A 27,784-nucleotide genomic window follows, 5' to 3' on the forward strand; every position below is an offset into this window, starting at 1 on the left:
CTTGGTTCTCTCCAACCTCTTTTAAGTAAAGGATTGGAAGGGGTGAATCAAGAAAGAATTTCTCCAAATCCTTTTCCTTCTTTAAGCTAGACATGAGATGCTTACATAAAGAGGAGGGGGGCGTGAGGGCTAAATATGCATTAGAGATTATTGAATTCAGCCTTCTCTTCCTCTTCTTTAGCCGCAAGGAAGTCCTTTTCTTCTTCCTCCTTCCAAGAAAAAGAGAAAATGTTTCTTTTTCTTCTTCCTTCTTCCTCCTCTTGGAAGCAATCAAAAGTTAATTGCTTAAAAAAGTTTCAACCTTCAAAAGAGAATCTTCTGTAAGGAAGCTAGCACTCCGATGAAATCAAGATGCTTGAAGCGATCTGTACCTCGTGTGGATACCTATAAATGTCGGACACTTGTACAGCTTAATCCTTCGATCATCAGATAGCGGTAAAGATCTACCCGCTCAAAGGTAAAATAGGATCTTTACAATTCTTTATTATAGAATTAAATTAATCAAGTTTTAATTTTAATCTCTTTTTTTTAATTCATAATTTTCTAAGTTTGTGAACTGAATTCTACCCTTCCTGGAATGTTCATGTGATGCACAACCCCGCACGTGTGTTTCCACTGCAATCGTCGCAACGCGTGCGAGAGTAACCCGACGGGATCAACGCTCCAAAGCAATACAAGATCTAAATTACAGCCTTTTATGGCATATATGATACAGCAAGTTACACAGACTACAGATATGTACCACTTGACAGCAGCAGCCATTTTAACTAGGAGAGAAAACAGGTATTATAACTAGTTAACCGCACACAGCAGGCAGCTGCTGACACACTGCATTATGCATGATTGCAGCTATCTGATGATTGATTCCTTTTAATGGGAACACCTGAGGCTTTGCATCTTCAGACAAGTCATTGCCATCGTGGTGTTTCTCGCCTGTCACAACCAAAACGATATTGTTTTAAGGGAAGCATTTTCCTAGAATGTTAAGGATCAATATCTCATGGTATAACAGAATTAGGCTTACACTATTCTCTTGACTGAATATATTCAGTACGCTAGCAGGAACAAACAATACTTAGCATATACAGTAAGTCTGTATTTACTATTAAGAATAAACTGAAGAATAGGTAATATTTGGCATATCAAAATCCACCGTATGGAGTACATCAACTTCTCTTTTTTTATGCTTCTCTGAATTGTGGGTGATGGCCATGATATATACCCTTGGTTAGATAACTAATATAAAAATAAGTTATATCTGATTGGAAGGTTAAAGGGATGAAAGGAAGAAACAATTTCTGATCAATAAATCATGCTGGGATTCTGTGGAGACGGTCAGTAACAAGCCGGCTCTGCTTTAGCTCTGAGCTGAATGGTGGAAAAGGAGATATTGCATTTAGAAAATGTGCACGAACTACTGCACCCAAAATCCTATCTGAATCAATTTTGTGGACTGGGTGAACCATGGTGGTCAAGATTTTCCTCCTAAATGAGCTATTGCCCAAGTATGTCCCTAGCACGCCGTATTTTTAAAACAAATTTGGACATCATATCTGACTGGGAAGTTGGATTTGCTGCAGCATAGCGAAACAAACATTTCCAGTTCCTTTCCCAGTCTTGATTTCATTTGGTCACTGAAGAAAAACAAACTAGCTTATTCAAAGTAACAAGTAGTTTTTATACACATGCAAGAAAACATTCCAAGTTTGCCATACCTTCTTCACTTCAGGAACTGATTTACAGTCTGGAGGTTTCTCAACAGCCAGTTTGGTTTTGTATGGTATCAAGTTGTGACCAGGTGCATGCTGTGAGACTCCGGTTCTAGAATTTGTCACGTCTGACACAGACCTGTTGGTAGGAGGCCCAGATTCAACATTAGACCCTGGACTCTCCTGTTCCCTCAGAATCTCTCTGTCATCAACACTACTGATATCATTCTGTTCAATCTCTTCTATGCTTCTACTTAATGACGACAAGGATTCTCTGTCCAGGTCTTGCATCACAGCATGGTTAAAGTTTTTCTCTGGCTCAATTTTTTCCATGCTTCTTCTCAGCGAGTCTATTTTTGATGTTGTGGATCCTGGATACAGCGGTCTAGTTTGAAGAGCTTGACTGCACTTCGTATCCTGCTTGAAGTTTAGTTCATTTTCAGTTTCTGTAGAAGGGGCATCAATAGTTTCTGCTGCCCCATCTCTAAGACTTCCATGCTGCAGAGCTGTTTCATCATCTTCTCCAGTTTGGCTAGAATTACTACCATCACCACCATAATCCAATGTGAGCTCAGTTTGCTGGTTCTGTTCCAAGGCCTTTAAAGCTCGAAGCCTTCTGTAGTATTCTTCAAAGTATGCTTTCTTTTTGGCAACTAAGCCACTAAACTTGTCCAGTTCCTCCTGGCGTCTGTCGTGAGTAAACACTGACCTTTTCTCCCATGACAATGACTCAGCTGCAAATCTTCCAAAGGATATAGAACCATGATCAAGCATTTGCGAGACCGAAGCTTCCTGCAAACCACATTAACAATATTAATACTCTACATAAATGAAAGAAAACAATATATTTAAATAATTACAGCACCCCAATTATCTTTCATTGGCTTCTTTGTATCACATGCTATATTCTCTGCTAACTTTGTATCAAACTTAATATAATATCCATATAAATCAACAGAAAATGTAAGAAACAAAAAGGGGAAAATTAATATACCAACACAGCTGAAAGGTAATGTATCATGAGTTCAGAATTCAATATAGGAGAAGAATAACAAAGTAGGTCACATCAGGAAATACAGAGAAATGAAACTCAGGTACTTAATAAAGCTCAAGCACCCATTTAGCCACCCAATAACAACAGAATAGGAAAATTATATTCATTATAGACCTTTTGCATAGCAATCTAACTTAATAAGCAGATGTAAGGAGTTTATATCATCCCAACTGTATATACTTCAAAAACAGCAATGAAACTGCCAGGAGAGGAAAACAAGCAAAATAGAACCAATAAGACCACAGCAGAGAATAAAAGAACTCGTACCATTCTGTTGCAAATATAGTGTAGAATTTGATACAATATATTACATGTAAGATCATATATTAAAAAATCTGAAATGCAAAATGAAACTAGCAATAGATAAATATCTTATCATTGTAGTTAGCATTTATGTAACCTGAATAATGTCATTAAAAAAGGGTTAAAGAGCAAAAAATAGATGGTTTGATACATGTAAGAATGAATTGCTGTTAGTTTAGCACTCTAAAGGAGCATTAAAGATTTTTTTAGACAAATAATTATGATGGTGAACAACCCAAAGAGATTAGAAAAAAATTACTTGAGAATCATCTCGATCAGATAACTCCTCCTGTGACCATCCATAATAAGTCTGACCAACACTGGTCGCCATTTCATGTCAACCAGTTACTTTACAATTATTACACAATATTATGGAGGCAAAAGCAGTCAGTTGATGGTGCCTCCCATTCTACAAAAGTATAAGCAAGGGCAGATACCTACATTAGGAAAAAGAACGACAGTTTTAGTCCTTAACCTTGATAGCGTAAAAGTCAAAACACTGAGAATCATATTCTAGTTTAGATTGTCACGGTAACAATGTCAAAATATGTGATAACGATGATAGAGGAAATGTAATAACATGAGATAAAGTTGCGAGTAAAGTAGGAAAAATAACGAATCTCCTGAAATTTGAGTATGTAAAAGGGAAGAGTACAGCAAAATCTTGTCACAGTGATTTGTAAAGTACTTGCAAACTTTGCTAGATTTTTAAAAATACTCTATTCATCAAGAAAATTATAAATATATTTTCAATGACCATTGTGCTAATAGCATGGGGTTGAAAACTTCTTGACCACAAGCAGATGAGAGTATAATCAATTTAGGTTTACATAAAATTCAACTTCTTTAATTGCATTTAAGAAAGTCTTCATCCAAAACAAGAAAACAATATCTGAAATAGGCTGGGTCAAAAGCAAGGTAGTGTTCCAACTTTAATCCAAGAAAAATTAATGTTTTTTCCATAGGTTTGACTTTGGGGCAAAATTTTATATCACATTTATAATTGTCTTGTAAAAATTGGTTGAAATCCTTTACATGATAAAAAAAGAATTAACAACAGTAAAATTATGATGCTCTGATAGGCATAGGAAATTGATGGGAAAAATGAAAAATCAAATAACTTAATACAGACTAAATAAAAAGCCATGGAGCAAATTTTTCTTCCAAGCCTCAAGGAGAACAGTAAAGGAATGATTTAAATTCCTTGGGGACCTTTTCAGATTCGACATACTTAACAAAAGACTGCTGTAATCATTAAACAATCCAAATAAATTAAGTTTTGTAAACGAGCTAAGATAGTAAATTAAAGTTAGTCCAACACTCACGGCAGTCATAGTTAAAACATAAGCTGAAAACATATCATATCTACTTTTACGAGGTCAGAACATTCTTGGACAAGCTAAACAATTGAGGAAAAAAAAATCCTGGCTTCTGAATATTGCCACCTATTCTTCAATCTTCAAAACCCAAATTCAGATCTTTTTGTTTTTCACAACTCAAGCAGATGTTTAACTAGTGCCAAATTTCGACTCTCAATAAATAGAAACTAAAATCAGGAAAAAAAATTTATCAAAGCAGCTCTTCCATGATATTATAAAATCCAAACTCCAACGTTAGATAAGTGACTCTAAATACCTGGCATGAGACGCGCGCGCGCTGGAGAGAGAGAAATAACAAAGCAAATAAGAAATAAAGAATCCAGCTAAATAATAATTAAAAAAAAAAGACGATGAAAAATTTAAAGAGATCAAGATAAAGGTTCCATCTTTGATGGGCAATCAAGATAGAGATTCCAAAACCAAATCTTTGGCAGAAAATCGAATCCAATAGAAAGAAAAACATAAAATCTAGCTCCCGAACCTTGGCTAGGGGCAACAAATCATCCATTTTGGGATCAAAAACAAACCCAGAAAGAAAAAATCCCCTTCGAAAAGGCATAAAAGTAATACTATGACAAATTGTTGGCAAATAAATCAAAATATACTTACATACTTCAAGAAATACTGCGATCGGAAAACAAAGATGTAAATGTCAAAAAAACACCAGAGCATCCCAAATTAAATGAGAGCAGAAATAAAAATGAAAAAATAAATTAAATTAATTAGCCAATCGCAACAATTAGGAGAAAAGTTATCCAATGGTGAAGCAGGCATTTCAGCTAACTTAATAACAAGAGACATAAAAGAATTGCAGAAAAAAAATAGCACAATAAGATTCACACAAACTGGTAGTTCATGTAAAAAAGCCCATCTATTTATGGTCGGGATTTTGTGAAGGAGAAAATGTAAATATGCGACACATTCTAGTATTGAGCAAACAACTCCTGATTTCTGACAAGCAAAACACGAACTTTGAGAATGTCGGTTCTCGAAGTCAAAATCGTACCTTTATTGATACCATCTTTATCTCGAAACTATCATCAGCCTCCAAATCATATGAATTCTTCAGGAACAGCAGAAAAAACACATCAGAAGAAATTTAATTACAGTTTTGTAATTAAAGAAGCCTTAAAAAAAATATAATCTTCAAAAAACAAGAAATTAGAAGGCAAAATGGGAAAAGGAAAAAGAGGCTCAAATTCGCCACTTCCAGATGTTCCCCGCCAATTGCTAGAGAAGCTGACACGCAAAGAAGAAAAGAGCAATTTTACAAGTCACCCATCATCTCATCAATATACATACATACACACAAAAAAGAGGAGAAGATCCCCGCTCCTCCTCTCCTCGGGTGATGACCTCTCCAACTTACAATGAATGCAGATTGGTTGTCAACAGTGTAGTAGACCTTCCAAAAATGCCTCGCCTATTGCCAGAGAAGGTGGCATGCAAAGAAGAGAACAAATTTAGAAGTCAACCCTTGTTGCATCAATATTCCTGCAAAAATGCATCCTGTCAGGATCAAGCGCTACCATTACACCAAAACCCGCAGGTGTTAGTGAAGGCGCAACTTTATTTCCTTAAACTAGCGCAGGGGCCCATAGCGCCACGAGTCGACTCCGACCAAGCCTCGCCCAACTCCGGACTCCGACAGGGCCTCGCCAGTGGGTTCAGGGACCCCCTAGTGGTATAACCCACCCTACTCCTCCAGCGCATCCACGTTGGCAGGCGGCGGGACTGACTCGGCCCTCCAGGCCTCTGCCAACGTTGACTCGGCCCCTCAGGCCTCCGCCAACAATCCCCCCCCAACGTGATGCCTGGGTTTCGAACTCGAGACCTATGGCTCTGATACCAATTGTCAGGATCAAGCGCTACCATTACACCAAAACCCGCAGGTGTTAGTGAAGGCGCAACTTTATTTCCTTAAACTAGCGCAGGGGCCCATAGCGCCACGAGTAGACTCCGACCAAGCCTCGCCCAACTCCGGACTCCGACAGGGCCTCGCCAGTGGGTTCAGGGACCCCCTAGTGGTATAACCCACCCTACTCCTCCAGCGCATCCACGTTGGCAGGCGGCGGGACTGACTCGGCCCTCCAGGCCTCCGCCAACGTTGACTCGGCCCCTCAGGCCTCCGCCAACAAAAGTCATGCAGATCAATGTAACCAACAAGGTTAACAAAAAATGATTAAATGATTGAAGGATTGGAATTACCACACAGTATGTCACAAGGATATAACCATAACTGATGGCCAGCAGACAAAACAAAGAGATTCTTCTGGTTCTGAACTTGATCTAATATAAAAAGGCATAGGAGCTATACAGGGATTAGTCTAATAGTTCGGTTCTGAGATTATGCAAATGCATTTTCAGAAGATCATGTCATTATCTCATGGGAACTGCATATGATACTATTTGAAAGTGTACTAAGAGAACCAACCACATTTGTCAAATAAAATATTAAGCAACATACACAGCACATAAAAATGGGAGCAAAAGTAGAGGTGCCACAGTCATGATTTATAGAAAACAAGGATGTAAATGTTAGAAAAACACCACAGCTTCCCAAATTAAATGAGAGCAGAAATAAAAATGAAAAAACATATTAACTTAATTAGCCAATCGCAACAAATGGGAAAAAAAGTTATCCAATGGTGAAGCAGGCATTTCAGATAACTTTATAACAAGAGACGTAAAAGAATTGCAGAAAAAAAAAAGCACAATAAGATTCACACATAAACTGGTAGTTCATGTAAAAGAGCCCATGTATTTATGGTCGGGATTTTGGGAAGGAGAAAATGTAAAAATGTGACACATTTGAGTATTGAGCAAACAACTCCTGATTTTTGACAAGCAAAATACAAACTTCGAGAATTTGGGTTCTCGAAGTCAAAATCGTACCTTTATCGATACCATCTTTATCTTGAAACTATCATGAGCCTCCAAATCCTATGAATTCTTCAGGAACAACCGAAAAAAACACATCAAAAGAAATTTAATTACAGTTATGTAATTAAAGAAGTCTTACAAAAATATATTCTTCAAAAAACAAGAAATTGAAAGGCAAAAAAGGAAAAGGAAGAAGAGGCTCAAATTCACCACTTCCAGAAGTTCCTCGCCTATTGCTAGAGAAGCTGACACGCAAAGAAGAGAAGAAGAGTAATTTCACAACTTGCCCATCATCTCATTAATATACATGCACACAAAAAAGAGGAGAAGATCCCCGCACCTCTTCTCCGATGGTGATGACCTCTCCAACTTACAATGAATGCAGATCAGGTGCCAGCAATGTAGCAGACCTTCCACATATGTCTCGCCTATTGCTAGAGAAGATGGCATGCAAAGAAGAGAAGAACAATTTTTAGAAGTCACCCCTTGTTGCATGAATATTCATACAAAAATAAATCCGTACACAAAAAAGCGAAGAAGAAAAGGAGAAGGAACAATGCTTGAAAGGTAACTAAGAAATCACTATAGATGCTCACCTCCTCTCTCAAGTAGGAAGCTAGGAGAAAGGAGAGGTGGAAGGCTGAGCCTTGTTTACCAACATATAAGAACCAGCTCTTTGAGAAGGCGATTATCCATCACATTGTATGCCCGCCCATGCTCCTAATTCTTGGAACCATTATAAGTACCATTTTGAACCTTATGTCTTACATGAAAAGTTAACATAATCTGCGGCATTAGATAAACAGGTCTACTGCAATAAATAAATAAGGTTTACTGCAAATCCGAATATGACTCAGAGGGTACCCTCTCAACTCACAACCTACCAATGCTTTCAAATCAAGATCTGGTCACAACAGGTCAGCAACAAATGGATAATTTAATCTAGTATACTAGTCTAAGAATTGGTGTCCAGCACTATTGATGCTTGTTGAACGTCAATAACAGACCAAAAAGTTAATCTGATTCAAGAAATCACAGCCTTAAGCAATAAAAGTAATACTCTGACAAATTGTTGGCAAATAAATCAAAATATACTTACAAACTTTCAAGAAATACTGCAATCGAACAGTTTTTCGACTTGAGCATGCTGTTCCACCAATCAGATATGCTTGCTAAAGAGACATCAATGGTTAGGATTTATCGAAGACAATTTCCACAGAAAATCACAAATCTAGCCCCTATAAGATGAGATGACCATGAGTTGTAATAGTTTATTTGAAGGCTATCACCGGAATGAGTAAGGATGCTGTCATCATTGCCCAAAAGGTTCGGACTTTTGCTGCAGCATAGGGGTCCAACAATAGCTCAGAAGATAAATAGATAATTAAGACAACAACAAAGACAAGAATAAACTTGAACAATTTTTATGAGCTTGGTAAAGTTCTAGGATGATGCAGTTTTGAAGGACCGAGCCACAAAAACTGATGAAGTAGATTTACCATGAATAAAGCAGAATGCAGAGTGCATAATCAACATAAAATTTGTGGTTAAAAGGAATAGTTGGCAAAGAGAGTGGCTATCCATAATTACCTAAACTACAAAGGCTGACGGACAATAGAAACTCAAGCAAGTACATTATCATGTGCAACTTAGACAAAAGGCATTATCTTAACCAAGTTCAAAACTTTTGAAGATATACTGAAGAAAAGGGAGAGAGGGATAGAGAGACTTTTACCAAGATCTCCCCACTTCCTACGCTCTCCACCAAAATCTACTTTAAATCTCTCAGAAATTCAAGAAACCCTTAAAAAGGAATATTGAAAAAAATATCCCAGCAACTGGAAAGCAAAGAAGGGGAAGATGGAGAAGGAGACTCAGATTCACCAATTGATCTGCAACTAATAAATCAAAACGGCTGCAAACGGTTGCCTGCAGAACAACAGCAGCAGACCATCCAAGATTGCCTCACCATCAAGAGAATAGTTGCTTTCCTCTCAAAATGTAGCAAAACCCTCATCCAAGAATCATCACAGCCTCTTTGCATGGAACCCAAAAGCAATGCCGCTCTCCCAGTTTGCGAAACAAAGAAGAAGAAGAAAAGCAAAAGAGAAGAAACATAAACAAACAAAGAGAACAAGATAACAAGAAGCACACCATCGCGGCCATTATCCACCCGGGAGACCAACAACAAGTTGAAGGAGAAGAAAGAGAAGACCAACAAATCTTGAGTAAGAGAACTAGAAGCCGACCTGGGGAAAAGATCCCACAGTGTCTCTTTTTCTCCTCCCCCCATCGAACGATCGTTGCTGCTCGGCTGTCTGCGGAGCAGCAGACCTTCCAGAGCTGCTCACTCAATCGCTGCTAAAGAGCCGCGGCCAGATCTGCACCCTCTTGTCTATGATATCTGCTATCTGGTGGGGGAGGTGGACTCCTTCCGAGCCACGCATGTCTTTCGTGAGGCGAACAGTGCAGCAGACTGGGTCGCCTCATTCGTAGCACACCACTCTGGAGCCGTCCTATGGAGGGGTTTCGAGCGAGTGCCGGTGGCACTAGAGCGTGTTTTGCTTTTTGATTATTCTGGGCGTTCTCACGGTTTGCAGTGAGATGCTGGTACACCAAAAAAAAAAAAAAAGAGAACATAATCTCAAGCACCAAACTATTACATCCACCATGAAAGGCTTGATCAAATCATTCAAAGTTGACAGTAAGAGACAACAAAAGCAGAGAAATTACTATAACCGATCCATGAAAACACTAAAGTTATATGTCACAGTCACAAAGGCAAAAAATAGCATACAAAACCACATAATGCCAACATCAAATAGATATTGGGGCATTCCACAGACGTGGTGCATGCAACAACAAATAAAAGCAGGTGGACAACCAATTGAATCACCAAGGCTAACAGAGCAAAAAAAGTTTGCTCAAAATTTGATGACCATCATTCATATGTCATCAAATGGAGCAAGCAATGGCAGCGAACTGAGACAACAACCAGCACAAATCTATGTACAACAACCAAGCAAAATGAGAGATATAGAAGCAATAAAATAATCCAAACTCTTTATATGAAGAACCAGAGAAATAGTCTTAGCATCTGACGAGATAAGCCTCCAAAGAAATTCTATATAGCAACCTTTTAAGCTCAATGGTTTAGGATTTTCCATGGATTTCGTTTGATTCTGGCTATACACATTTCTTTATTTCAGTCAGATTTTCTAGAGAATTACATTGCATACCAAAGAATTGAGGTATGATTAATTTCGAGGACGAAATTTATTTAAGAGGAAAAGAATGTAATGTCCAGGCCCGATACTAACTAGGCCCAATACTTTTGAGGCCCAGTTTAAGGGTATTTGGGGCATGTCATTAATGGGGCCGTATTGGGCCCATGGATGGCAACCCTCACCTCAAGCCTAAGGACTGAAGTGACGGGCCCCAGCTGGCCAGTAGGGGGGAAGGCCAGCTGTTGGGCCCTCATCCATGCATAATGGGAGTCTTCCACCTCTCACCCTGGTTGAAAGGACAAGCCCAGCTGGCCTGAGGGAAAGGGCAGCTGTAGGCTTCCGAAGCAAGGAGGAAGGAGAGGGTGCCACCTCTCCAATAAGCAGAGTTTATTTAAACTCCCAATTTCTTAGCTTAGGAGTTACTATACCCTCTTATTCCTTAGCCCTCTGGAGTACTATACCATAGAAGCCGAACCCTAGAGCCGAGGGTTGAAGGAGCTGAACCTCTGAAGCCCTAGGAGAGGAAGGAGGGATTTCTTGAAGGGTGTACTGCTCGGCTACAGCCAACCCGGAGCAAAGTATGACCTGATTTACTAAAATAGGTTTAAACAAAATAAAAAGGGGGGAAGTTCCTCTGTGGAATGTTTCTTCCCTCTGTTTCAAGTTTCAATAGTAAAATAGAGGGAGGAAGACTCTGGCACAGAGATGGAAGAAGAAATAACCTGTACTACCTTATATGATTCTCTGCAAATATTTTAAAAATATGACAGTTTGACTAGTCTGACTACCCTGTTACCCATGTATGAGGCTTCGTGCTATTGTGGGCGGTAGTCGGCAATAGCACGGCCATGTCACGGATCGTGTCCGGGGCGTGACATATGTCACCTCAGTTGTGGATATGATAAAAATAAAAAAGGGAACAGAAATACTTTGAACACAACTGCAATTAATATAACTTATGACGTGAATGCTTTAAGGCCTGCAGCATCACGAGAAGATTGAACTTAGGTGAGATCAAATGAATAATGCTTATCGAACATTGAATTAAAACAACAAAATCCAATTAACATAGCCCAAAAAAAAAATTTGTTAGTCCAAAAATTAACTATTTATCAAAGACGGATACAACGACGGGGAGTGCAATCAACTAGCAGACCATTTCATCCACAGTTTAGACCAACAGGGACCTACAGATAGCATCTACCAAAAAAGGGTTGATCATATCATTCAAAGTTGACAGCAAGAGGTAACAAACGCAAAGAAATTACCATAATCCAACCATGAAAATACTAAAGTTAGGTGTGTCTCAGTCATAGCGGCAAAAAACAGCATACAAAACCACATAATGCCAACATTAAATAGATGTTCGGGCATTCCACAAACGTGGTGCGTGCAACAACATATTAAAGCAGGTGGACAACCAATTGCATCACCAAGACTACCGGACCCAAAAAAAAGTTTGCTCAAAATTTGATGACCATCAATTACGTATCATCAAACAGAGCAAGCAATGGCAGCCAACCGAAACAACAACCAGCATAAATTTATGTACAACAACCAAGCAGGACGAGAGATATAGAAGCAATAAAATAATCCAAACTCTTTCTATGAAGAACTAGAGAACTAGTCCTAGCATTTAACGAAATAAGCATCCGAAGAAATCCTATATAGCAACCTTTTAAGCTCAATGGTTTAGAATTTCCCGTGGATTTAGAACGTCAGAGATCATTTCACATGCCAGAGCAATATAGAACATAACCTCCAGAACCAAATTAGACGGAGTCCCACCAACAACCAAGAATACCAAATGTAGATTGAACAAACACCGATCAAAATATTATCTCACTATCATTCAAGTCCAGAGAGAACTTCAAGCAAAGTTAACAAAATAAAATATCTGAACCAAGTTCAAAACTTTTGAAGATATACTGAAGAAAAGGGAGAGAGGGAGAGAGACTTTGACCAAGATCTCCCCATTTCCTACACTCTCCACCTAAATCTACATTAAAATCTCTCGAAAACACAACCGTAAAAAAGAATATTGAAAACAAAAATCCCAGCAATTTGAAAGCAGAGAAGGGGAAGATGGAGGGGGGCTCATATTCACCGATTGATCTGCAACTAATAAATCAAAATGGCTGCAAACAGTTGCCTGCAAGATTGCCTTGCCGTCAAGAGAATAACTGCTTTCCTCTCAATTGTAGCGAAACCCTCGTGCAAGAATCATCACAGCCGCCATGTAAAGAACCCAAAAGCAGCGCTGCTCCCCCAATTTGGGAAACAAAGAAGAATAAGAAAAGCAAAAGAGAAGGCACATAAACAAAGAAAGAGAAAAAGATAACCAGAAGCACAACATCGTGACCATTATCCACCTGGGAGACCAAGAACAAGTAGAAGGAGAAGAAGAAATAGAATACCAGCAAATCTTGAGAAAGAGAACTAGAAGCCGACCTAGGGAAAAGATCCCACAATGTCTTCTTCTCCTCCCCCCATCTAACAATGGCCGCTGCTCGGATGTCTGCGGGACAGCAGACATTCGAAAGCTGCTCGCTCTACCGCTACTGAAGAGAATATAACCTCCAGCACCAAACTATTTCATCCACAGCTTAGAGTTTAGACCAACAGTGACCAACAAACAGCATCCACCTTGAAAGGCTTGATCATATCATGACAGGAAGAGGCGACAAAAGCACAGAAATTACTATAATACATCTATGAAAACACTAAAGTCATATGTGTGTCTCAGTCACAGTGGCAAAAACAGCATACAGAACCACATAATGCCGTCTTTAAATTGATGTTTGGGCATTCCACAAATGTGGTGCATGCGACAACAAATTAAAGCAGGTGGAAACCCAATTGCATCACCAAGACTAACGGACCTAAAAGACGTTTGCTCAAAATTTGATTAACATCATTCACATATCATCAAATGGAGCATGCAATGGCAGCCAACCAAAACAACAACCAGCACAAATTTATCTACAACAACCAAGCAGGATGAGAGAAATAGAAGCAATAAAATAATCCAAACTCTTTATATGAAGAACCATAGAACTAGTCTTAGCATCTAGCTAAATAAGCCTCCGAAGAAATCCTATATAGCAACCATTTAAGCTCAATGGTTTAGGATTTCCTATGGATTTAGCATGTCAGAGATCATTTCACATGCTATAACATTAACAATTGAAAAGAGGGAGAGATGGCACATCGAAACAATATAAACATAACTTCCAGAACCAAATTAGACAGAATCTCACCAACAACTAAGAATACCAAATCCAGATTGAACAAATAGCGATCAAAATATTCTCTCTCCATCAAAACCCTCATCCAAGAATCATCACAGCCTCTTTGTATAGAAACCAAAAGCAATGCCGCTCTCCCAGTTTGCGAAACAAAGAAGAAGAAAAGCAAAAGAGAAGAAACATAAACAAACAAAGAGAACAAGATAACAAGAAGCACAACATCACGGCCATTACCGAAAGCGATCCTATGATGCTAGTAGTGATAGCATGTTGAAATTTAGAATTTTTCAAAAATAATGGTTGTACCTGTTGGGGTTGCCTACGTACCCCCTTCACAAGGGAGATCAAGCCATACGTAGTTCTTTTAATTTTGAAATTCACAGCGAAAAAATCGAATTAGACATCTTAATTCAGATATGCATAAGAAATCAAATTTCAAAGTACCACTACAAGTATACATGATCAATATGTCGGGATTGTTTAAACGATTAAGCTAAAATCATTGCATGATTAATTTCAGATCTGAAATGAGATTATTAATTAAGTTCTAAACTCAACTAATCTAACACCCAACTAATCTTCGAATGCCCATCGAATAGGCTTGGAAGATTACTCTGTGAAGAGCCCCAAAAGAGGTTTAACCCTCGGGGATTGAAACCTATAAGATATATCTTTGGACCTAGATTTATACAGATTATACCTTTATGAAATCTGAAAGTAACGGATCTGATGCTCGAGCTTTGTAGCCACACACTCGTCTGGCCTCTACAAGTAATCCACACGAAGCTCCTAGAGTGATCCAATCCCGCGGAAGTGCTAGCTTGCGCAGGATCTTCCTTTGCTGAATTTTGATCTTTCCAACGCTATCAACTTTTGGTTCGCCTTCTTGGAAGAACTTGGAGGAATGGTTAGTAGGGATTGAAGAGGACTTAGATCTGATCTAAAGGCTCTTATCTGGGATCCCTATCAGCTATGGCGAGATGGACTCAGAGGAAGATGAAAATGGGCGAGATGGAAGGCTGAATTTCATTCACAAAATTTCATTTCTTTTTTAGCCACAATTGGAACTCTTCTTTTAAAGGCGCGCCATCTGATCATTTGAATTCGAAATTCAAATGAAAATTTGGTATCTTGTTGGCGCATGAAGGTGTTGGTTGTAACAAGATAGTTCTTATCTTGTTTGAATTCAAAATTCAAACAATAGATGGTTCATGCAGGTGAGATAGGATCGAAATAGATGGTGTTGATATTCCATCATCATCTAACCATTCTCCCACGTCCCACGATCCAAATCCCTTCACTTTTCATTGAAAATCCACGTCCGGATCGAATCCCCCGAATTCAGCCCGTCCACAAGTTTCAGGATTTTCAGAAGGAGTCGACCTTCCCGATCTCGAGTCGACTCCAAGTCGCCTCGAGTCGACTCCTTCCCCTTCGAGTCGACTCCAAAGTCGACCCCATAGCTTCGCAGGTCAACCCTAGCTGAGACGACAGAGAACTCCTGATACCCCCAACGAGTCGACCCTTACAGAGCTCGAGTCGACCCCAACTAGCTTCGAATCGACCCCAACTTGCTTCGAATCAACCCCAAGGAAACTCGAGTCGACCCCACCTGGAAAAACAGAAGTCGTTCTTTGGATTGTCTGAGAGAGTCGACCCCAACCTATCTCCAGTCGATCCCTCTTTACTTCGAGTCGACCCCACCTGGGAAGAATTCGTTCTTTGGATTCTCTGAGAGAGAGTTGACCCCAGCCAAGCTTGAGTCGACCCCAGCCCATCTCGAGTCGACCCCTCTTTACTTCGAGTCGACCCCTACGCCACTAATCCAATTAGGTCAAAACCAAAATTGAATCCAATTCAATTTGGCTCATCCTTAGTCCGTTTACTCAATCAAATTGAGTTTATTAGTAATCTAATTACTAATTAATCCTCCAATAATTACTTTAATTATTTTATAGGAGAATTTGCCAATCGAATTGACCAAATTATTTCTAACTGATTCTCAATCATCCATCAGCTATCTTGATAAATCAGAAAACTTCTATGCGTGTGACCTCATTGGTTCGAACCTAAGCCAGTAGTACAGGAACGACTTCTTGCACTAATCGATGTGACCATCTAGCAATGGTATCCGACGTCCGGATAGGCCGAATATATGCGAAACAAATATTCTGAAATCCTAGACTATGGTTACTGTATAATTCATCCCTTTGACTCCTAATGCTAGGATGACCTCAGAGTTCTGTCAACTCTCTAATCAGTACATCCACTGTGTGATCAACTTTAGAAATCCTGTGACTCATCACAAGGATTGCCCTGGCTAAGATTTTGCTAAATTGAACACAGCATTATCTCCTATTTCCAGAAGGGGTCAATTCCATCTTGACTCACGCACGGATTTCGCAAGTACTTGACTGCACCCAGTAACCTTCCGTTCCAGAATTAGAAATTCTGCTAGTTCGGTACCAAAGTACAGTAAGTTGCTTGCTAATCACTGTGGTGATCTCAGGTCCGAGGGATATTTACACCCATATCCACTCGGAACATCTCTTGACAGTAGAGCGTTCCGGAATTGGTCACGTTTAGTGAAATGTACTCCTACACTTCACCTGTGTCACATATCAGTATCTCCACACTCCATGGTTAAGAGGACAACCAACGTATATGTCTCATAACGACCTAATCTCGACAATGCTGTTGTCTTATTAACAGCATATCATTTGGTCGCAAATAGGTTTAAGAACATAAATCCTTCTTTATCATAAAATAAGTCTTAAGAACATCATATAAGAGATCATTTGAAGATGTACAATGAAATGATGAATAATGCCAAATAACACTTTATTAATTTGTCAATCAATTCCCAACAATGAATATAAGAGATCAACACGCTGACGATTGACACGTAGGATACAACTCCCAACAATTACCCCCTCGGGAGACCAACAACAAGTTGAAGGAGAAGAAGAAAGAGAAGACCAACAAATCGTGAGTAAAAGAACTAGAAGCCGACCTGGGGAAAAGATCCCACAGTGTCTCTTATTCTCCTCCCACCATCGAACGATTGTTGCTGCTCAATTGTCTGCGGAACAGCAGACCTTCCGGAGCTGCTCGCTCAATCGCTGCTGAAGAGAACATAATCTCCAGCACCAAACTATTTCATCCACAGTCTAGACCAACAGTGACCTACAAACAACATCCACCATGAAAGGCCTGACCATATCATTCAAAGTTGACAGCAAGAAGCAACAAAAGCATAGAAATTACTATAATCGATCCATGAAAACACTAAAGTTATATGTGTGCCCCAGTCACAAAGGCAAAAAATAGCATACAGAACCACTTATTGAACACGTGAAGATTGAACATAGGTGAGATCAACTGAATAATGCTTATTGAACATTGAATTAAAACAACAAAATGCACATTACCATAGCCTAAAAAAATAAAATTGTTGGTTCAAAAATTAACTATTTATCAACGCCAGATACGATGACTAGAAGTGCAATCAACTAGCAGAACATTTCATCCACAGTTCAAACCAACAGTGACCTACAAACAGCATCTACCAAGAAAGGGTCGATCATATCATTCAAAGTTTATAGCAACAGGTAACAAACGCGCAGAAATTACTATAATACATCCACGAAAACACTAAAGTTATATGTGTCTCAGTCACAGTGGCAAAAAACAGCATACAGAACCACATAATGCCAACATTAAATAGATGCGGGGGCATTCCACAAACATGGTGCGGGCAACAACAAATTAAAGCGGGTGGACAACCAATTGCATCACCAAGACTAACAGACCCAAAAAAAGTTTGCCCAGAACTTGATGACCATCATTCACATGTCATCAAATGGAGCAAGCAATGGCAGCCAACCGAAACAACAACCAGCACAAATTTATGCACAACAACCAAGTAAGATGAGAGATATAGAAGCAATAAAATAATCCAAACTCTTTATATGAAGAACCAGAGAACTAGTCTTAGCATTTAACGAAATAAGCCTCCGGAGAAATCCTAAATAGCAACCTTTTAAGCTTAATGGTTTAGGATTTCCCATGAATTTAGCATGTCAGAGATCATTTCACAAGCCAGAACATTAACAATTGAAAAGAGGGAGAGAGAGCACATCGAAACAATATAGAACATAACCACCAGAACCAAATTAAACGGAGTCCCACAAACAGCCAAGAATGCCAAATCCAAGATTGCCTCGTCGTCAAGAAAATAGCCGCTTTCCTTTCATAGCAAAACCCGGGTCCAAGAGTCATCACAACCTTCTGGAGAAAATGGCCTTAACATATAAATTCAAAAGCTGTCAATAAAAGAATAAAGTGCAATATTTAATGAACAAATCAACCAACAGAAGAGTAGGAAAAGAAATGGTATACAGAGTTGAGTAGGAGGAAAGGCATTTAGCGATCCAAAAATCTTGTCCAGTCTCCAATAGGCTGCAGCAGTAGCCTGCAGAACAATGGACCTTCCAACTTGCAAAGCATAAAATTTTTATATTTTATTTCCGCCCTTTCCAATTTGATTAGCAAATAATACTACGAAATAGCTAGGAAGAAAAAGGGGCAAATAAATAGCTATGAAGAAAAAGGGGCAAATAAATAGAAGTGAATCTTATAAATAACAAATTCGGAATAATTCTAGTAGTCAAACAATAGTAATAAGTATATAAGGAAAGAGTATTTCATGAACAGTTGTAGTGGAAAATCAATTTCAAACTATTGTATAGAAATTCCTGCAGCAGCAACCGATAGACCACCACATAGCAATAGAGTATGATCCAGGCCTCTGAAGCATAAAAGTTTAGAAGTGAATCAAATTACCACCAGATATACAGAGATAAGTAGCAAGATCAGGAAAAATAAAAGTAGACAAAGGACCAGAATAAATAATTGATTGATTGGATAACTGTTACAAAGACTAAGGACATCATCATGGGAAAGTCCAAAGAGATTACCCTAGTTAATACCAACTCTAGAGAAATTTCTACCTCGGCTTCTGCAACTCCTACATAAATGAAGCGCAAAAATGGAACTTAAAGTTATCGCCAGCACTAGTTGGCCTCTAAGCAAGCCACTTCGTCTTTTTTCACACTATTACTTGAAGAAAAGATGGAAAATAGAGAATAATGAAGGATGACAGAATCCAGGCAAGACCAAAAATTACCTGGGAAAGAATAAGTGAAATAAAAAAGAAGAGTCAGGAAAACTGAAACAATGAGGTTGGAATGCGAGTAGATTTGAAACATGTAAAAATGTGACAGCCTGTTATTGAGCAAACAACACCTGATTTTTGACAAGCAAAATACAAACTTTGAGGATTTGGGTTCTCGAAGTCAAAATCGTACCATTTTTTATAGCATCCTTATCCCAAAACTTTTATCAGCCTCCAAATCCTATGAATTCTTCAGAACAGAAGAAAAAACACATCAAAAGAAATATAATTACAGTTATGTAATTAAAGAAGTCATAAAAAAACATAATCTTCAAAAAACAAGAAATTAAAAGGAAAAAAGGGAAGAGGAAGAAGAGGCTCAAATTCACCACTTCCAGAAGTTCCTCGCCTATTGCTAGAGAAGCTGACACGCAAAGAAGAGAACTGCAATTTTACAAGTCACCCATCTTCTCATCAATATACATACATACACAAAAAAGAGCAGAAGAAAGATAGGGGGCAGGAGAGGTGGAAGGCTGAGCCTTTTTTACCAACATACAAGAACCAACTCTTTGAGAAGGCGATTATCCGTCACATTGTATGCCTGCCCGTGCCCCATCTAAAGCATGGAACCATTATAAAAGCCATTTTGAAGCTTATGTCTTGCATGACAGGCTCACAAAATCTTGAGCATTAGATAATCAGGTCTACTGCAATAAATAAATAAGGTTTACCGCAAATCTGAATATGACTCAAGAGGGTTCCCTCCCAGCTCACAACCTACCAGTACTTTCAAATCAAGATATGGTCAGAACCGGTCAGCAACACATGAATAACTTAATCTAGTATACCAATCTAAAATATGACTAGCTCTATTGATGCTTGGTGAACATCAAGAACAGATCAAAAAGCCAATCTGATTGAAGAAAGCACAGCCATAAGCAATAAAGGTAATAGTAAGACAAATTGTTGGAAAATAAGTCAAAATATACTTACGTACTTAAAGAAATACTGCGATCGGACAGTTTTTCGACCTTTGCATGTTGTTCCACCAATTAGATATGCTTGCTTAAGAGACATCAATGGTTAGGATTTATCAAGGACAGCTTCCACAGAAAATCACGAATCTAGCCCCTATAAAAATGAGATGACCAGGAGTAGAAATAGTTCATTTGAAGGATAACACAGGAATGAGTAAAGATGCTGTCATCTTCACCCAAAAAGTACGGACTTTTGCTGCAGCATAGGGTCCAACAATAGCTGAGAAGTGAGTACTAAGAAATCAAAACAGAAAATTTACCTAGAATACACGATATTTGGCTTTGTAACAAGTCAATCTCAGATCCAAAAATAAATCAGAGTCAACCAACATATGCTTATTGTTGGTCCATTTGAACTTCAGCAGATATGGCTACACCCTACAAAATGATAAGGATAAAACAATCATTCACAACTTAATAGAATATAATCATTACAAGATATCACAAATCTCACCCTTATTAGACATAATACATTCAAAAGAAAAAAAAGGCGTCCCAAGGTTTCTGCCCCACAGGATCTCGAGAGGTGGTTCGAACACATAATATGCACAGGTCAAAATGGAGCAACCTTACCACTGCACCAAGCCCCGCCCACATAAAATACATTAACAAACATACTAAAATTACAATACAAACTCAGGCATGAAAACATGAAAATTAAAGTTTCCAAGCAAATGGAAAGTCATGCAGATTCATTGTAACCAACAAGGTTAATAAAAAAAGATTAAAGGATTGGAATTACCACACGGTATGTCACAAGGATATAACCATAACTGATGGCCAGCAGACAAAACAATGAGAAATTCTTCCGATTCGAAACTTGATCTAATATAAAAAGGGATAGGAGCTATACAGGGATTAGTCTAATAGTTCTAAGATTATGTAAAAGCATTTTCAGAAGATCATGTCATTATCTCATGGCAACTGCATATGATATGATTTGAAAGTTGTACTAAAAGAACCCATCACTTTTGTCAAATAAAAGATTAAGCAACATACACAGCACATAAAAACCAAAACAAAAGTAGAGGTGTCACTGTCATGATGTATAGAAAACAAGGATGTAAATGTCAGAAAAACACCAGAGCATCCCAAATTAAATGAGAGCAGAAGTAAAAATGAAAAAACAAATTAAATTAATTAGCCAATCGCAACAATTAGGAGAAAAGTTATCCAATGGTGAAGCAGGCATTTCAGCTAACTTAACAACAAGAGACATAAAAGAATTGCAGAAAAAAATAGCACAATAAGATTCACACAAACTGGTAGTTCATGTAAAAGAGCCCATCTATTTATGGTTGGGATTTTGTGAAGGAGAAAATGTAAATATGCGACACATTCTAGTATTGAGCAAACAACTCCTTTCTGACAAGCAAAACACGAACTTTGAGAATGTCGGTTCTCGAAGTCAAAATCGTACCTTTATTGATACCATCTTTATCTCGAAACTATCATCAGCCTCCAAATCATATGAATTCTTCAGGAACAGCAGAAAAAACACATCAGAAGAAATTTAATTACAGTTTTGTAATTAAAGAAGCCTTAAAAAAAATATAATCTTCAAAAAACAAGAAATTAAAAGGCAAAATGGGAAAAGGAAAAAGAGGCTCAAATTCGCCACTTCCAGATGTTCCCCGCCAATTGCTAGAGAAGCTGACACGCAAAGAAGAAAAGAGCAATTTTACAAGTCACCCATCATCTCATCAATATACATACATACACACAAAAAAGAGAAGATCCCCGCTCCTCTTCTCCTCGGGTGATGACCTCTCCAACTTACAATGAATGCAGATTGGCTGCCAGCAATGTAGTAGACCTTCCGGAAATGCCTCACCTATTGCTAAAGAAGATGGCAAGCAAAGAAGAGAACAAATTTAGAAGTCACCCCTTGTTGCATCAATATTCATGCATAAATGCATCCATACAAACAAAAAAGCAAGGAATGCTGTACCAGCCGGTTCAGCCCGTACCGAACCGATACTGGCTCGGAAAGATCTGGTTCGGTGTTAAAAACCCGTACCGGCCCGAACCGGCTAACCGTATCGGCCCGTACCGGTTCCAAATTCTTTTGGAGCTTTTGGATACGTGAACCAAGAGGGTTCCCTCCCAACCTGCAAGCTACCAATGCTTTCAAATCAAGATCTGGCCAGAACAGGTCAGCAACACATGGATAATTTAATCTAGTATACCAGTCTAAAAATTGGTGTCCAAGACTATTGATGCTTGTTGAACGTCAATAATAGACCAAAAAGCTAATTTGATTCAAAAAATCACAGCCTAAAGCAATAAAAGTAATACTATGACAAATTGTTGGCAAATAAATCAAAATATACTTACATACTTCAAGAAATACTGCGATCGGAAAACAAAGATGTAAATGTCAAAAAAACACCAGAGCATCCCAAATTAAATGAGAGCAGAAATAAAAATGAAAAAACAAATTAAATTAATTAGCCAATCGCAACAATTAGGAGAAAAGTTATCCAATGGTGAAGCAGGCATTTCAGCTAACTTAATAACAAGAGACATAAAAGAATTGCAGAAAAAAAATAGCACAATAAGATTCACACAAACTAGTAGTTCATGTAAAAAAGCCCATCTATTTATGGTCGGGATTTTGTGAAGGAGAAAATGTAAATATGCGACACATTCTAGTATTGAGCAAACAACTCCTGATTTCTGACAAGCAAAACACGAACTTTGAGAATGTCGGTTCTCGAAGTCAAAATCGTACCTTTATTGATACCATCTTTATCTCGAAACTATCATCAGCCTCCAAATCATATGAATTCTTCAGGAACACCAGAAAAAACACATCAGAAGAAATTTAATTACAGTTTTGTAATTAAAGAAGCCTTAAAAAAAATATAATCTTCAAAAAACAAGAAATTAGAAGGCAAAATGGGAAAAGGAAAAAGAGGCTCAAATTCGCCACTTCCAGATGTTCCCCGCCAATTGCTAGAGAAGCTGACACGCAAAGAAGAAAAGAGCAATTTTACAAGTCACCCATCATCTCATCAATATACATACATACACACAAAAAAGAGAAGATCCCCGCTCCTCTCCTCGGGTGATGACCTCTCCAACTTACAATGAATGCAGATTGGTTGTCAGCAGTGTAGTAGACCTTCCAAAAATGCCTCACCTATTGCCAGAGAAGGTGGCATGCAAAGAAGAGAACAAATTCAGAAAATTTTTCGACCTGAGCACGCTGTTCCACCAATCAGATATGCTTGCTAAAGAGACATCAATGGTTAGGATTTATCGAGGACAGCTTCCACAGAAAATCACGAATCAAGCCCCTATAAGATAAGATGACTAGGAGCTGTAATATTTCATTTAAAGGCTATCAAAGAAAGGAGTAAAGATGTCATCATCACCCAAAAGGTTCGGACTTTAGCTGCTGCATAGGGTCAGCAATAGCTCGGAAGATAAATAGATAAGTAAGACAACAGCAGACACGAATATACTTGAACAGTTTTTATGAGTTTGGTAAAATTCTAGGATGATGCAGTTTGAAGGTCCGAGCCACAAAAACTGATGAAGTAGATTTACCATGAATAAAGCGGAATGCAAAGTGCATAATCAACATAAAAGTTGTGGTTAAAAAGGGATAGCTGGAAAAGAGAGTGGCTATCCATAATTACCTAAACTACAAAGGCCGGCGGACAATAGAAACTCAAGCAAGTACATTCTCATCTGAACGCAATACAAGTGTACTATTTATGTAAATAAATTAAACAAACTTAGTCTCAAACTAGGTGGAATCAAGCAACTTCATCTCATCTAAAGGGAACCAGAAAGAGTATGGCCGTCAAACCACGTACAGGTCAAGGAATTATCTGTGTTCAATAGAAATCATTAGGTCTAGCATGGAAGGTGCAAGAAGACAACGTTTTTTATTAAAAAAAGAAAAACATATTAAAAATGTTAGAAAAAAGAAAAAGAAAAGAAAAGAATGGCTTCCAATAATAAAGAACACAAAGCTATATCCACTACAGGCCAGACACAAGTCAATTCTTGTATAAAAATAAATGGAGCCTTTTTGGAAGCCAAAAAAGGAATCATGTTTAGCCTACGAGAAGTGAGTCCTAAGAAACCAAAACAGACAATTTACCTAGAATACACAATATTTGGCTTTGTAACGAGCCAACCTCAGTTCGAAAAATAAATCACCGAGTCAACCAGATATGCTAATTGTTGGTCCATTTGAACTTTAGAAGATAAGACTACATCCTAAAAAATAATAATCATAAAACAATCATTCACAACTTAATAGAATATAATCATCCCGACATATCACAAGCCTTACCTTTATGATACATAATACATTCAAGAAAACAAAAAAAGGCATCCTCAAGGTTTCTGCCACTTAGCATCTGAGGTGTTTCGAATACATGATGCACAGGTCAAATGGAGCAACCTTACCATTGCACCAAGCCCCGCCCGCACGTAATACATTAACAAACATGCTCAGGCATGAAATCATGAAAATTAAAGAGAAAGAGAGGTTGAAAAAGAAATGGTAAAGTATCCAGAACAACATGCAGAAATGTTTTCCAAGCCAATGGAAAGTCATGCTGATCAATGTAACCAACAAGGTTAACAAAAAATGATTAAATGATTGAAGGATTGGAATTACCACACAGTATGTCACAAGGATATAACCATAACTGATGGCCAGCAGACAAAACAAAGAGAAATTCTTCTGGTTCTGAACTTGATCTAATATAAAAAGGCATAGGAGCTATACAGGGATTAGTCTAATAGTTCGGTTCTGAGATTATGCAAATGCATTTTCAGAAGATCATGTCATTATCTCATGGGAACTGCATATGATACTATTTGAAAGTGTACTAAGAGAACCAACCACATTTGTCAAATAAAATATTAAGCAACATACACAGCACATAAAAATGGGAGCAAAAGTAGAGGTGTCACTGTCATGATTTATAGAAAACAAGGATGTAAATGTTAGAAAAACACCACAGCTTCCCAAATTAAATGAGAGCAGAAATAAAAATGAAAAAACATATTAACTTAATTAGCCAATCGCAACAAATGCGAGAAAAAGTTATCCAATGGTGAAGCAGGCATTTCAGATAACTTTATAACAAGAGACGTAAAAGAATTGCAGAAAAAAAAAAGCACAATAAGATTCACACATAAACTGGTAGTTCATGTAAAAGAGCCCATGTATTTATGGTCGGGATTTTGTCAAGGAGAAAATGTAAAAATGTGACACATTCGAGTATTGAGCAAACAACTCCTGATTTTTGACAAGCAAAATAGAAACTTTGAGAATTTGGGTTCTCGAAGTCAAAATCGTACCTTTATCGATACCATCTTTATCTTGAAACTATCATCAGCCTCCAAATCCAATGAATTCTTCAGGAACAACCGAAAAATTACATCAAAAAAAATTTAATTACAGTTATGTAATTAAAAAAGTGCTACAAAAATATAATCTTCAAAAAACAAGAAATTGAAAGGCAAAAAGGGAAAAGGAAGAAGAGGCTCAAATTCACCACTTCCAGAAGTTCCTCGCCTATTGCTAGAGAAGTTGACACGCAAAGAAGAGGAGTAATTTCACAACTTGCCCATCATCTCATTAATATACATGCACGCAAAAAAGAGGAGAAGATCCCTGCACCTCTTCTCCTCTGGTGATGACCTCTCCAACTTACAATGAATGCAGATCGGGTGCCAGCAATGTAGTAGACCTTCCATATATGTCTCGCCTATTGCTAGAGAAGATGGCATGCAAAGAAGAGAAGAACAATTTTAGAAGTCACCCCTTGTTGCATGAATATTCATACATAAATACATCCATACACAATAAAGCGAAGAAGAAAAGGAGAAGGAACAATGCTTGAAGGGTAACTGAGAAATCACTATAGATGCTCACCTCCTCTCTCAAGTAGAAAGCTAGGAGAAAGAAGAGGTGGAAGGTTGAGCCTTGTTTACCAACATAAAAGAACCAGTTCTTTGAGAAGGCGATTATCCGTCACATTGTATGCCCGCCCATGCTCCTAATTCTTGGAACCATTATAAATACCATTTTGAACCTTATGTCTTACATGACAAGTTCACATAATCTCCAGCATTAGATAAACAGGTCTAGTGCAACAAATAAATAAGGTTTACTGCAAATCCGAATATTACTCAAGAGGGTTCCCTCTCAACTCACAACCTACCAATGCTTTCAAATCAAGATCTGGTCAGAACAGGTCAGCAACAAATGGATAATTTAATCTAGTATACCAGTCTAAAAATTGGTGTCCAGCACTATTGATGCTTGTTGAACGTCAGTAACAGACCAAAAAGTTAATCTGATTCAAGAAATCACAGCCTTAAGCAATAAAAGTAATACTGTGACAAAGTATTGGCAAATAAATCAAAATATACTTACAAACTTCAAGAAATACTGCAATCGGACAGTTTTTCGACCTGAGCATGTTGTTCTACCAATCAGATATGCTTGCTAAAGAGACATCAATGGTTAGGATTTATCGACAATTTCCACAGAAAATCACGAATCTAGCCCCTATAAGATGAGATGACCATGAGATGACCAAACTATTTCATCCATAGTCTAGACCAACAGTGACCTACAAACAGCATCCACCATGAAAGGCTTGATCATATCATTCAAAGTTCACAGCAAGAGGCAACAAAAGCATAGAAATTACTATAATCGATCCATGAAAATACTAAAGTTATATGTGTCTCAGTCACAAAGGCAAAAAATAGCATACATAACCCCATAATGCCAACATCAAATAGATGTTGGGGCATTCTACAAACGTGGTGCGAGCAACAACAAATTAAAGCAGGTGGACAACCAATTGAATCACCAAGGCTAACGGAACCAAAAAAAGTTTGCTCAGAATTTGATGACCATCGTTCACATGTCATCAAATGGAGCAAGCAATGGCAGCGAACTGAGACAACAACCAGCACAAATCTATGTACAACAACCAAGCAAGATGAGAGATATAGAAGCAATAAAACAATCCAAACTCTTTATATGAAGAACCAGAGAAATAGTCTTAGCATCTGACGAAATAAGCCTCCAAAGAAATTCTATATAGCAACCTTTTAAGCTCAATGGTTTAGGATTTACCATGGATTTTGTTTGATTCTGGCTATTCACATTTCTTTATTTCAGTCAGTTTTTCTAGAGAATTACATTGCATACCTAAAAATTGAGGCATGATTAATTTCGAGGATGAAATTTATTTAAGAGGGAAAGAATAAATGTCCGGGCCTGATACTAACTAGGCTCAATACTTTTGAGGCCCAGTTTAAGGGTATTTGCGCCAGGTCGTTAATGGGGCCGTATCGGGGAAGGCCAGCTGTTGGGCCCTCATCCATGCAAAATGGGAGTCTGCCACCTCTCACCCAGGTTGAAAGGACAAGCCCAGCGGGCCAGAGGGAAAGGGCAGCTGTAGGCTTTGGAAGCAAGGAGGAAGGAGAGGGTGCCGCCTCTCCAAGGGTCACCTCCTAAGCAGAGTTTATTTAAACTCTCAGTTTCGTAACTTAGGAGTTAATATACCCTCTTATTCCTTAGCCCTCTGGAGTACTGTACCAGAGAAGCCGAACCCTAGAGCCGAAGGTTGAAGGAGCTGAACCTCTGAAGCCCTAGGAGAGGAAAGAGGGATTTCTTGAAGGTTGTACTGCTCGTGCTATTGTGGGCGGTAGTCGGCAATAGCACGGCCGTGTCGCGGATCGTGTCCGGGGCGTGACATATGTCTCTTCAGTT

At 38.4% G+C, this 27,784-nt stretch overlaps 1 protein-coding gene across 28 annotated transcripts; it reads right to left on the reverse strand.

The window, feature by feature from the left end:
• Positions 1–652: 652 nt before the first annotated feature.
• On the reverse strand, positions 653–27,738 carry LOC120108140. 28 transcript variants are annotated; one of them, XM_039121706.1, is made up of 8 exons: positions 25,928–26,379; positions 25,548–25,766; positions 25,351–25,407; positions 5,815–5,868; positions 5,452–5,684; positions 3,326–3,503; positions 1,716–2,501; positions 656–933 (listed from the first exon to the last, which is right to left on the reverse strand). In XM_039121706.1, exons 6-8 carry the CDS (start codon positions 3,395–3,397, stop codon positions 871–873), a joined length of 921 nt encoding a protein of 306 aa, XP_038977634.1. In that variant the 5' UTR covers positions 3,398–3,503; positions 5,452–5,684; positions 5,815–5,868; positions 25,351–25,407; positions 25,548–25,766; positions 25,928–26,379; the 3' UTR covers positions 656–870. The 28 variants fall into 28 exon arrangements, 15 of the variants coding, with proteins under 15 accessions (XP_038977641.1, XP_038977639.1, XP_038977636.1 ...); XR_005509622.1 differs by lacking the exons at positions 656–933; positions 1,716–2,501; positions 3,326–3,503; positions 5,452–5,684; positions 5,815–5,868 and adding exons at positions 19,666–19,768; positions 19,976–20,113; positions 20,280–20,397; positions 22,754–22,810; positions 23,111–23,164 and having other exon boundaries at positions 23,222–25,573; positions 25,707–25,766; positions 25,928–27,738; XR_005509616.1 differs by lacking the exons at positions 656–933; positions 1,716–2,501; positions 3,326–3,503; positions 5,452–5,684; positions 5,815–5,868 and adding exons at positions 19,666–19,768; positions 19,976–20,113; positions 20,280–20,397; ... (1 more) ...; positions 23,111–23,164; positions 23,222–23,321 and having other exon boundaries at positions 25,548–27,731.
• Between the last annotated feature and the right edge of the window lie 46 nt (positions 27,739–27,784).

Source organism: Phoenix dactylifera, unplaced genomic scaffold, assembly GCF_009389715.1.
Source record: "Phoenix dactylifera cultivar Barhee BC4 unplaced genomic scaffold, palm_55x_up_171113_PBpolish2nd_filt_p 001196F, whole genome shotgun sequence".
NCBI classification, from domain to species: Eukaryota; Viridiplantae; Streptophyta; class Magnoliopsida; order Arecales; family Arecaceae; genus Phoenix; species Phoenix dactylifera.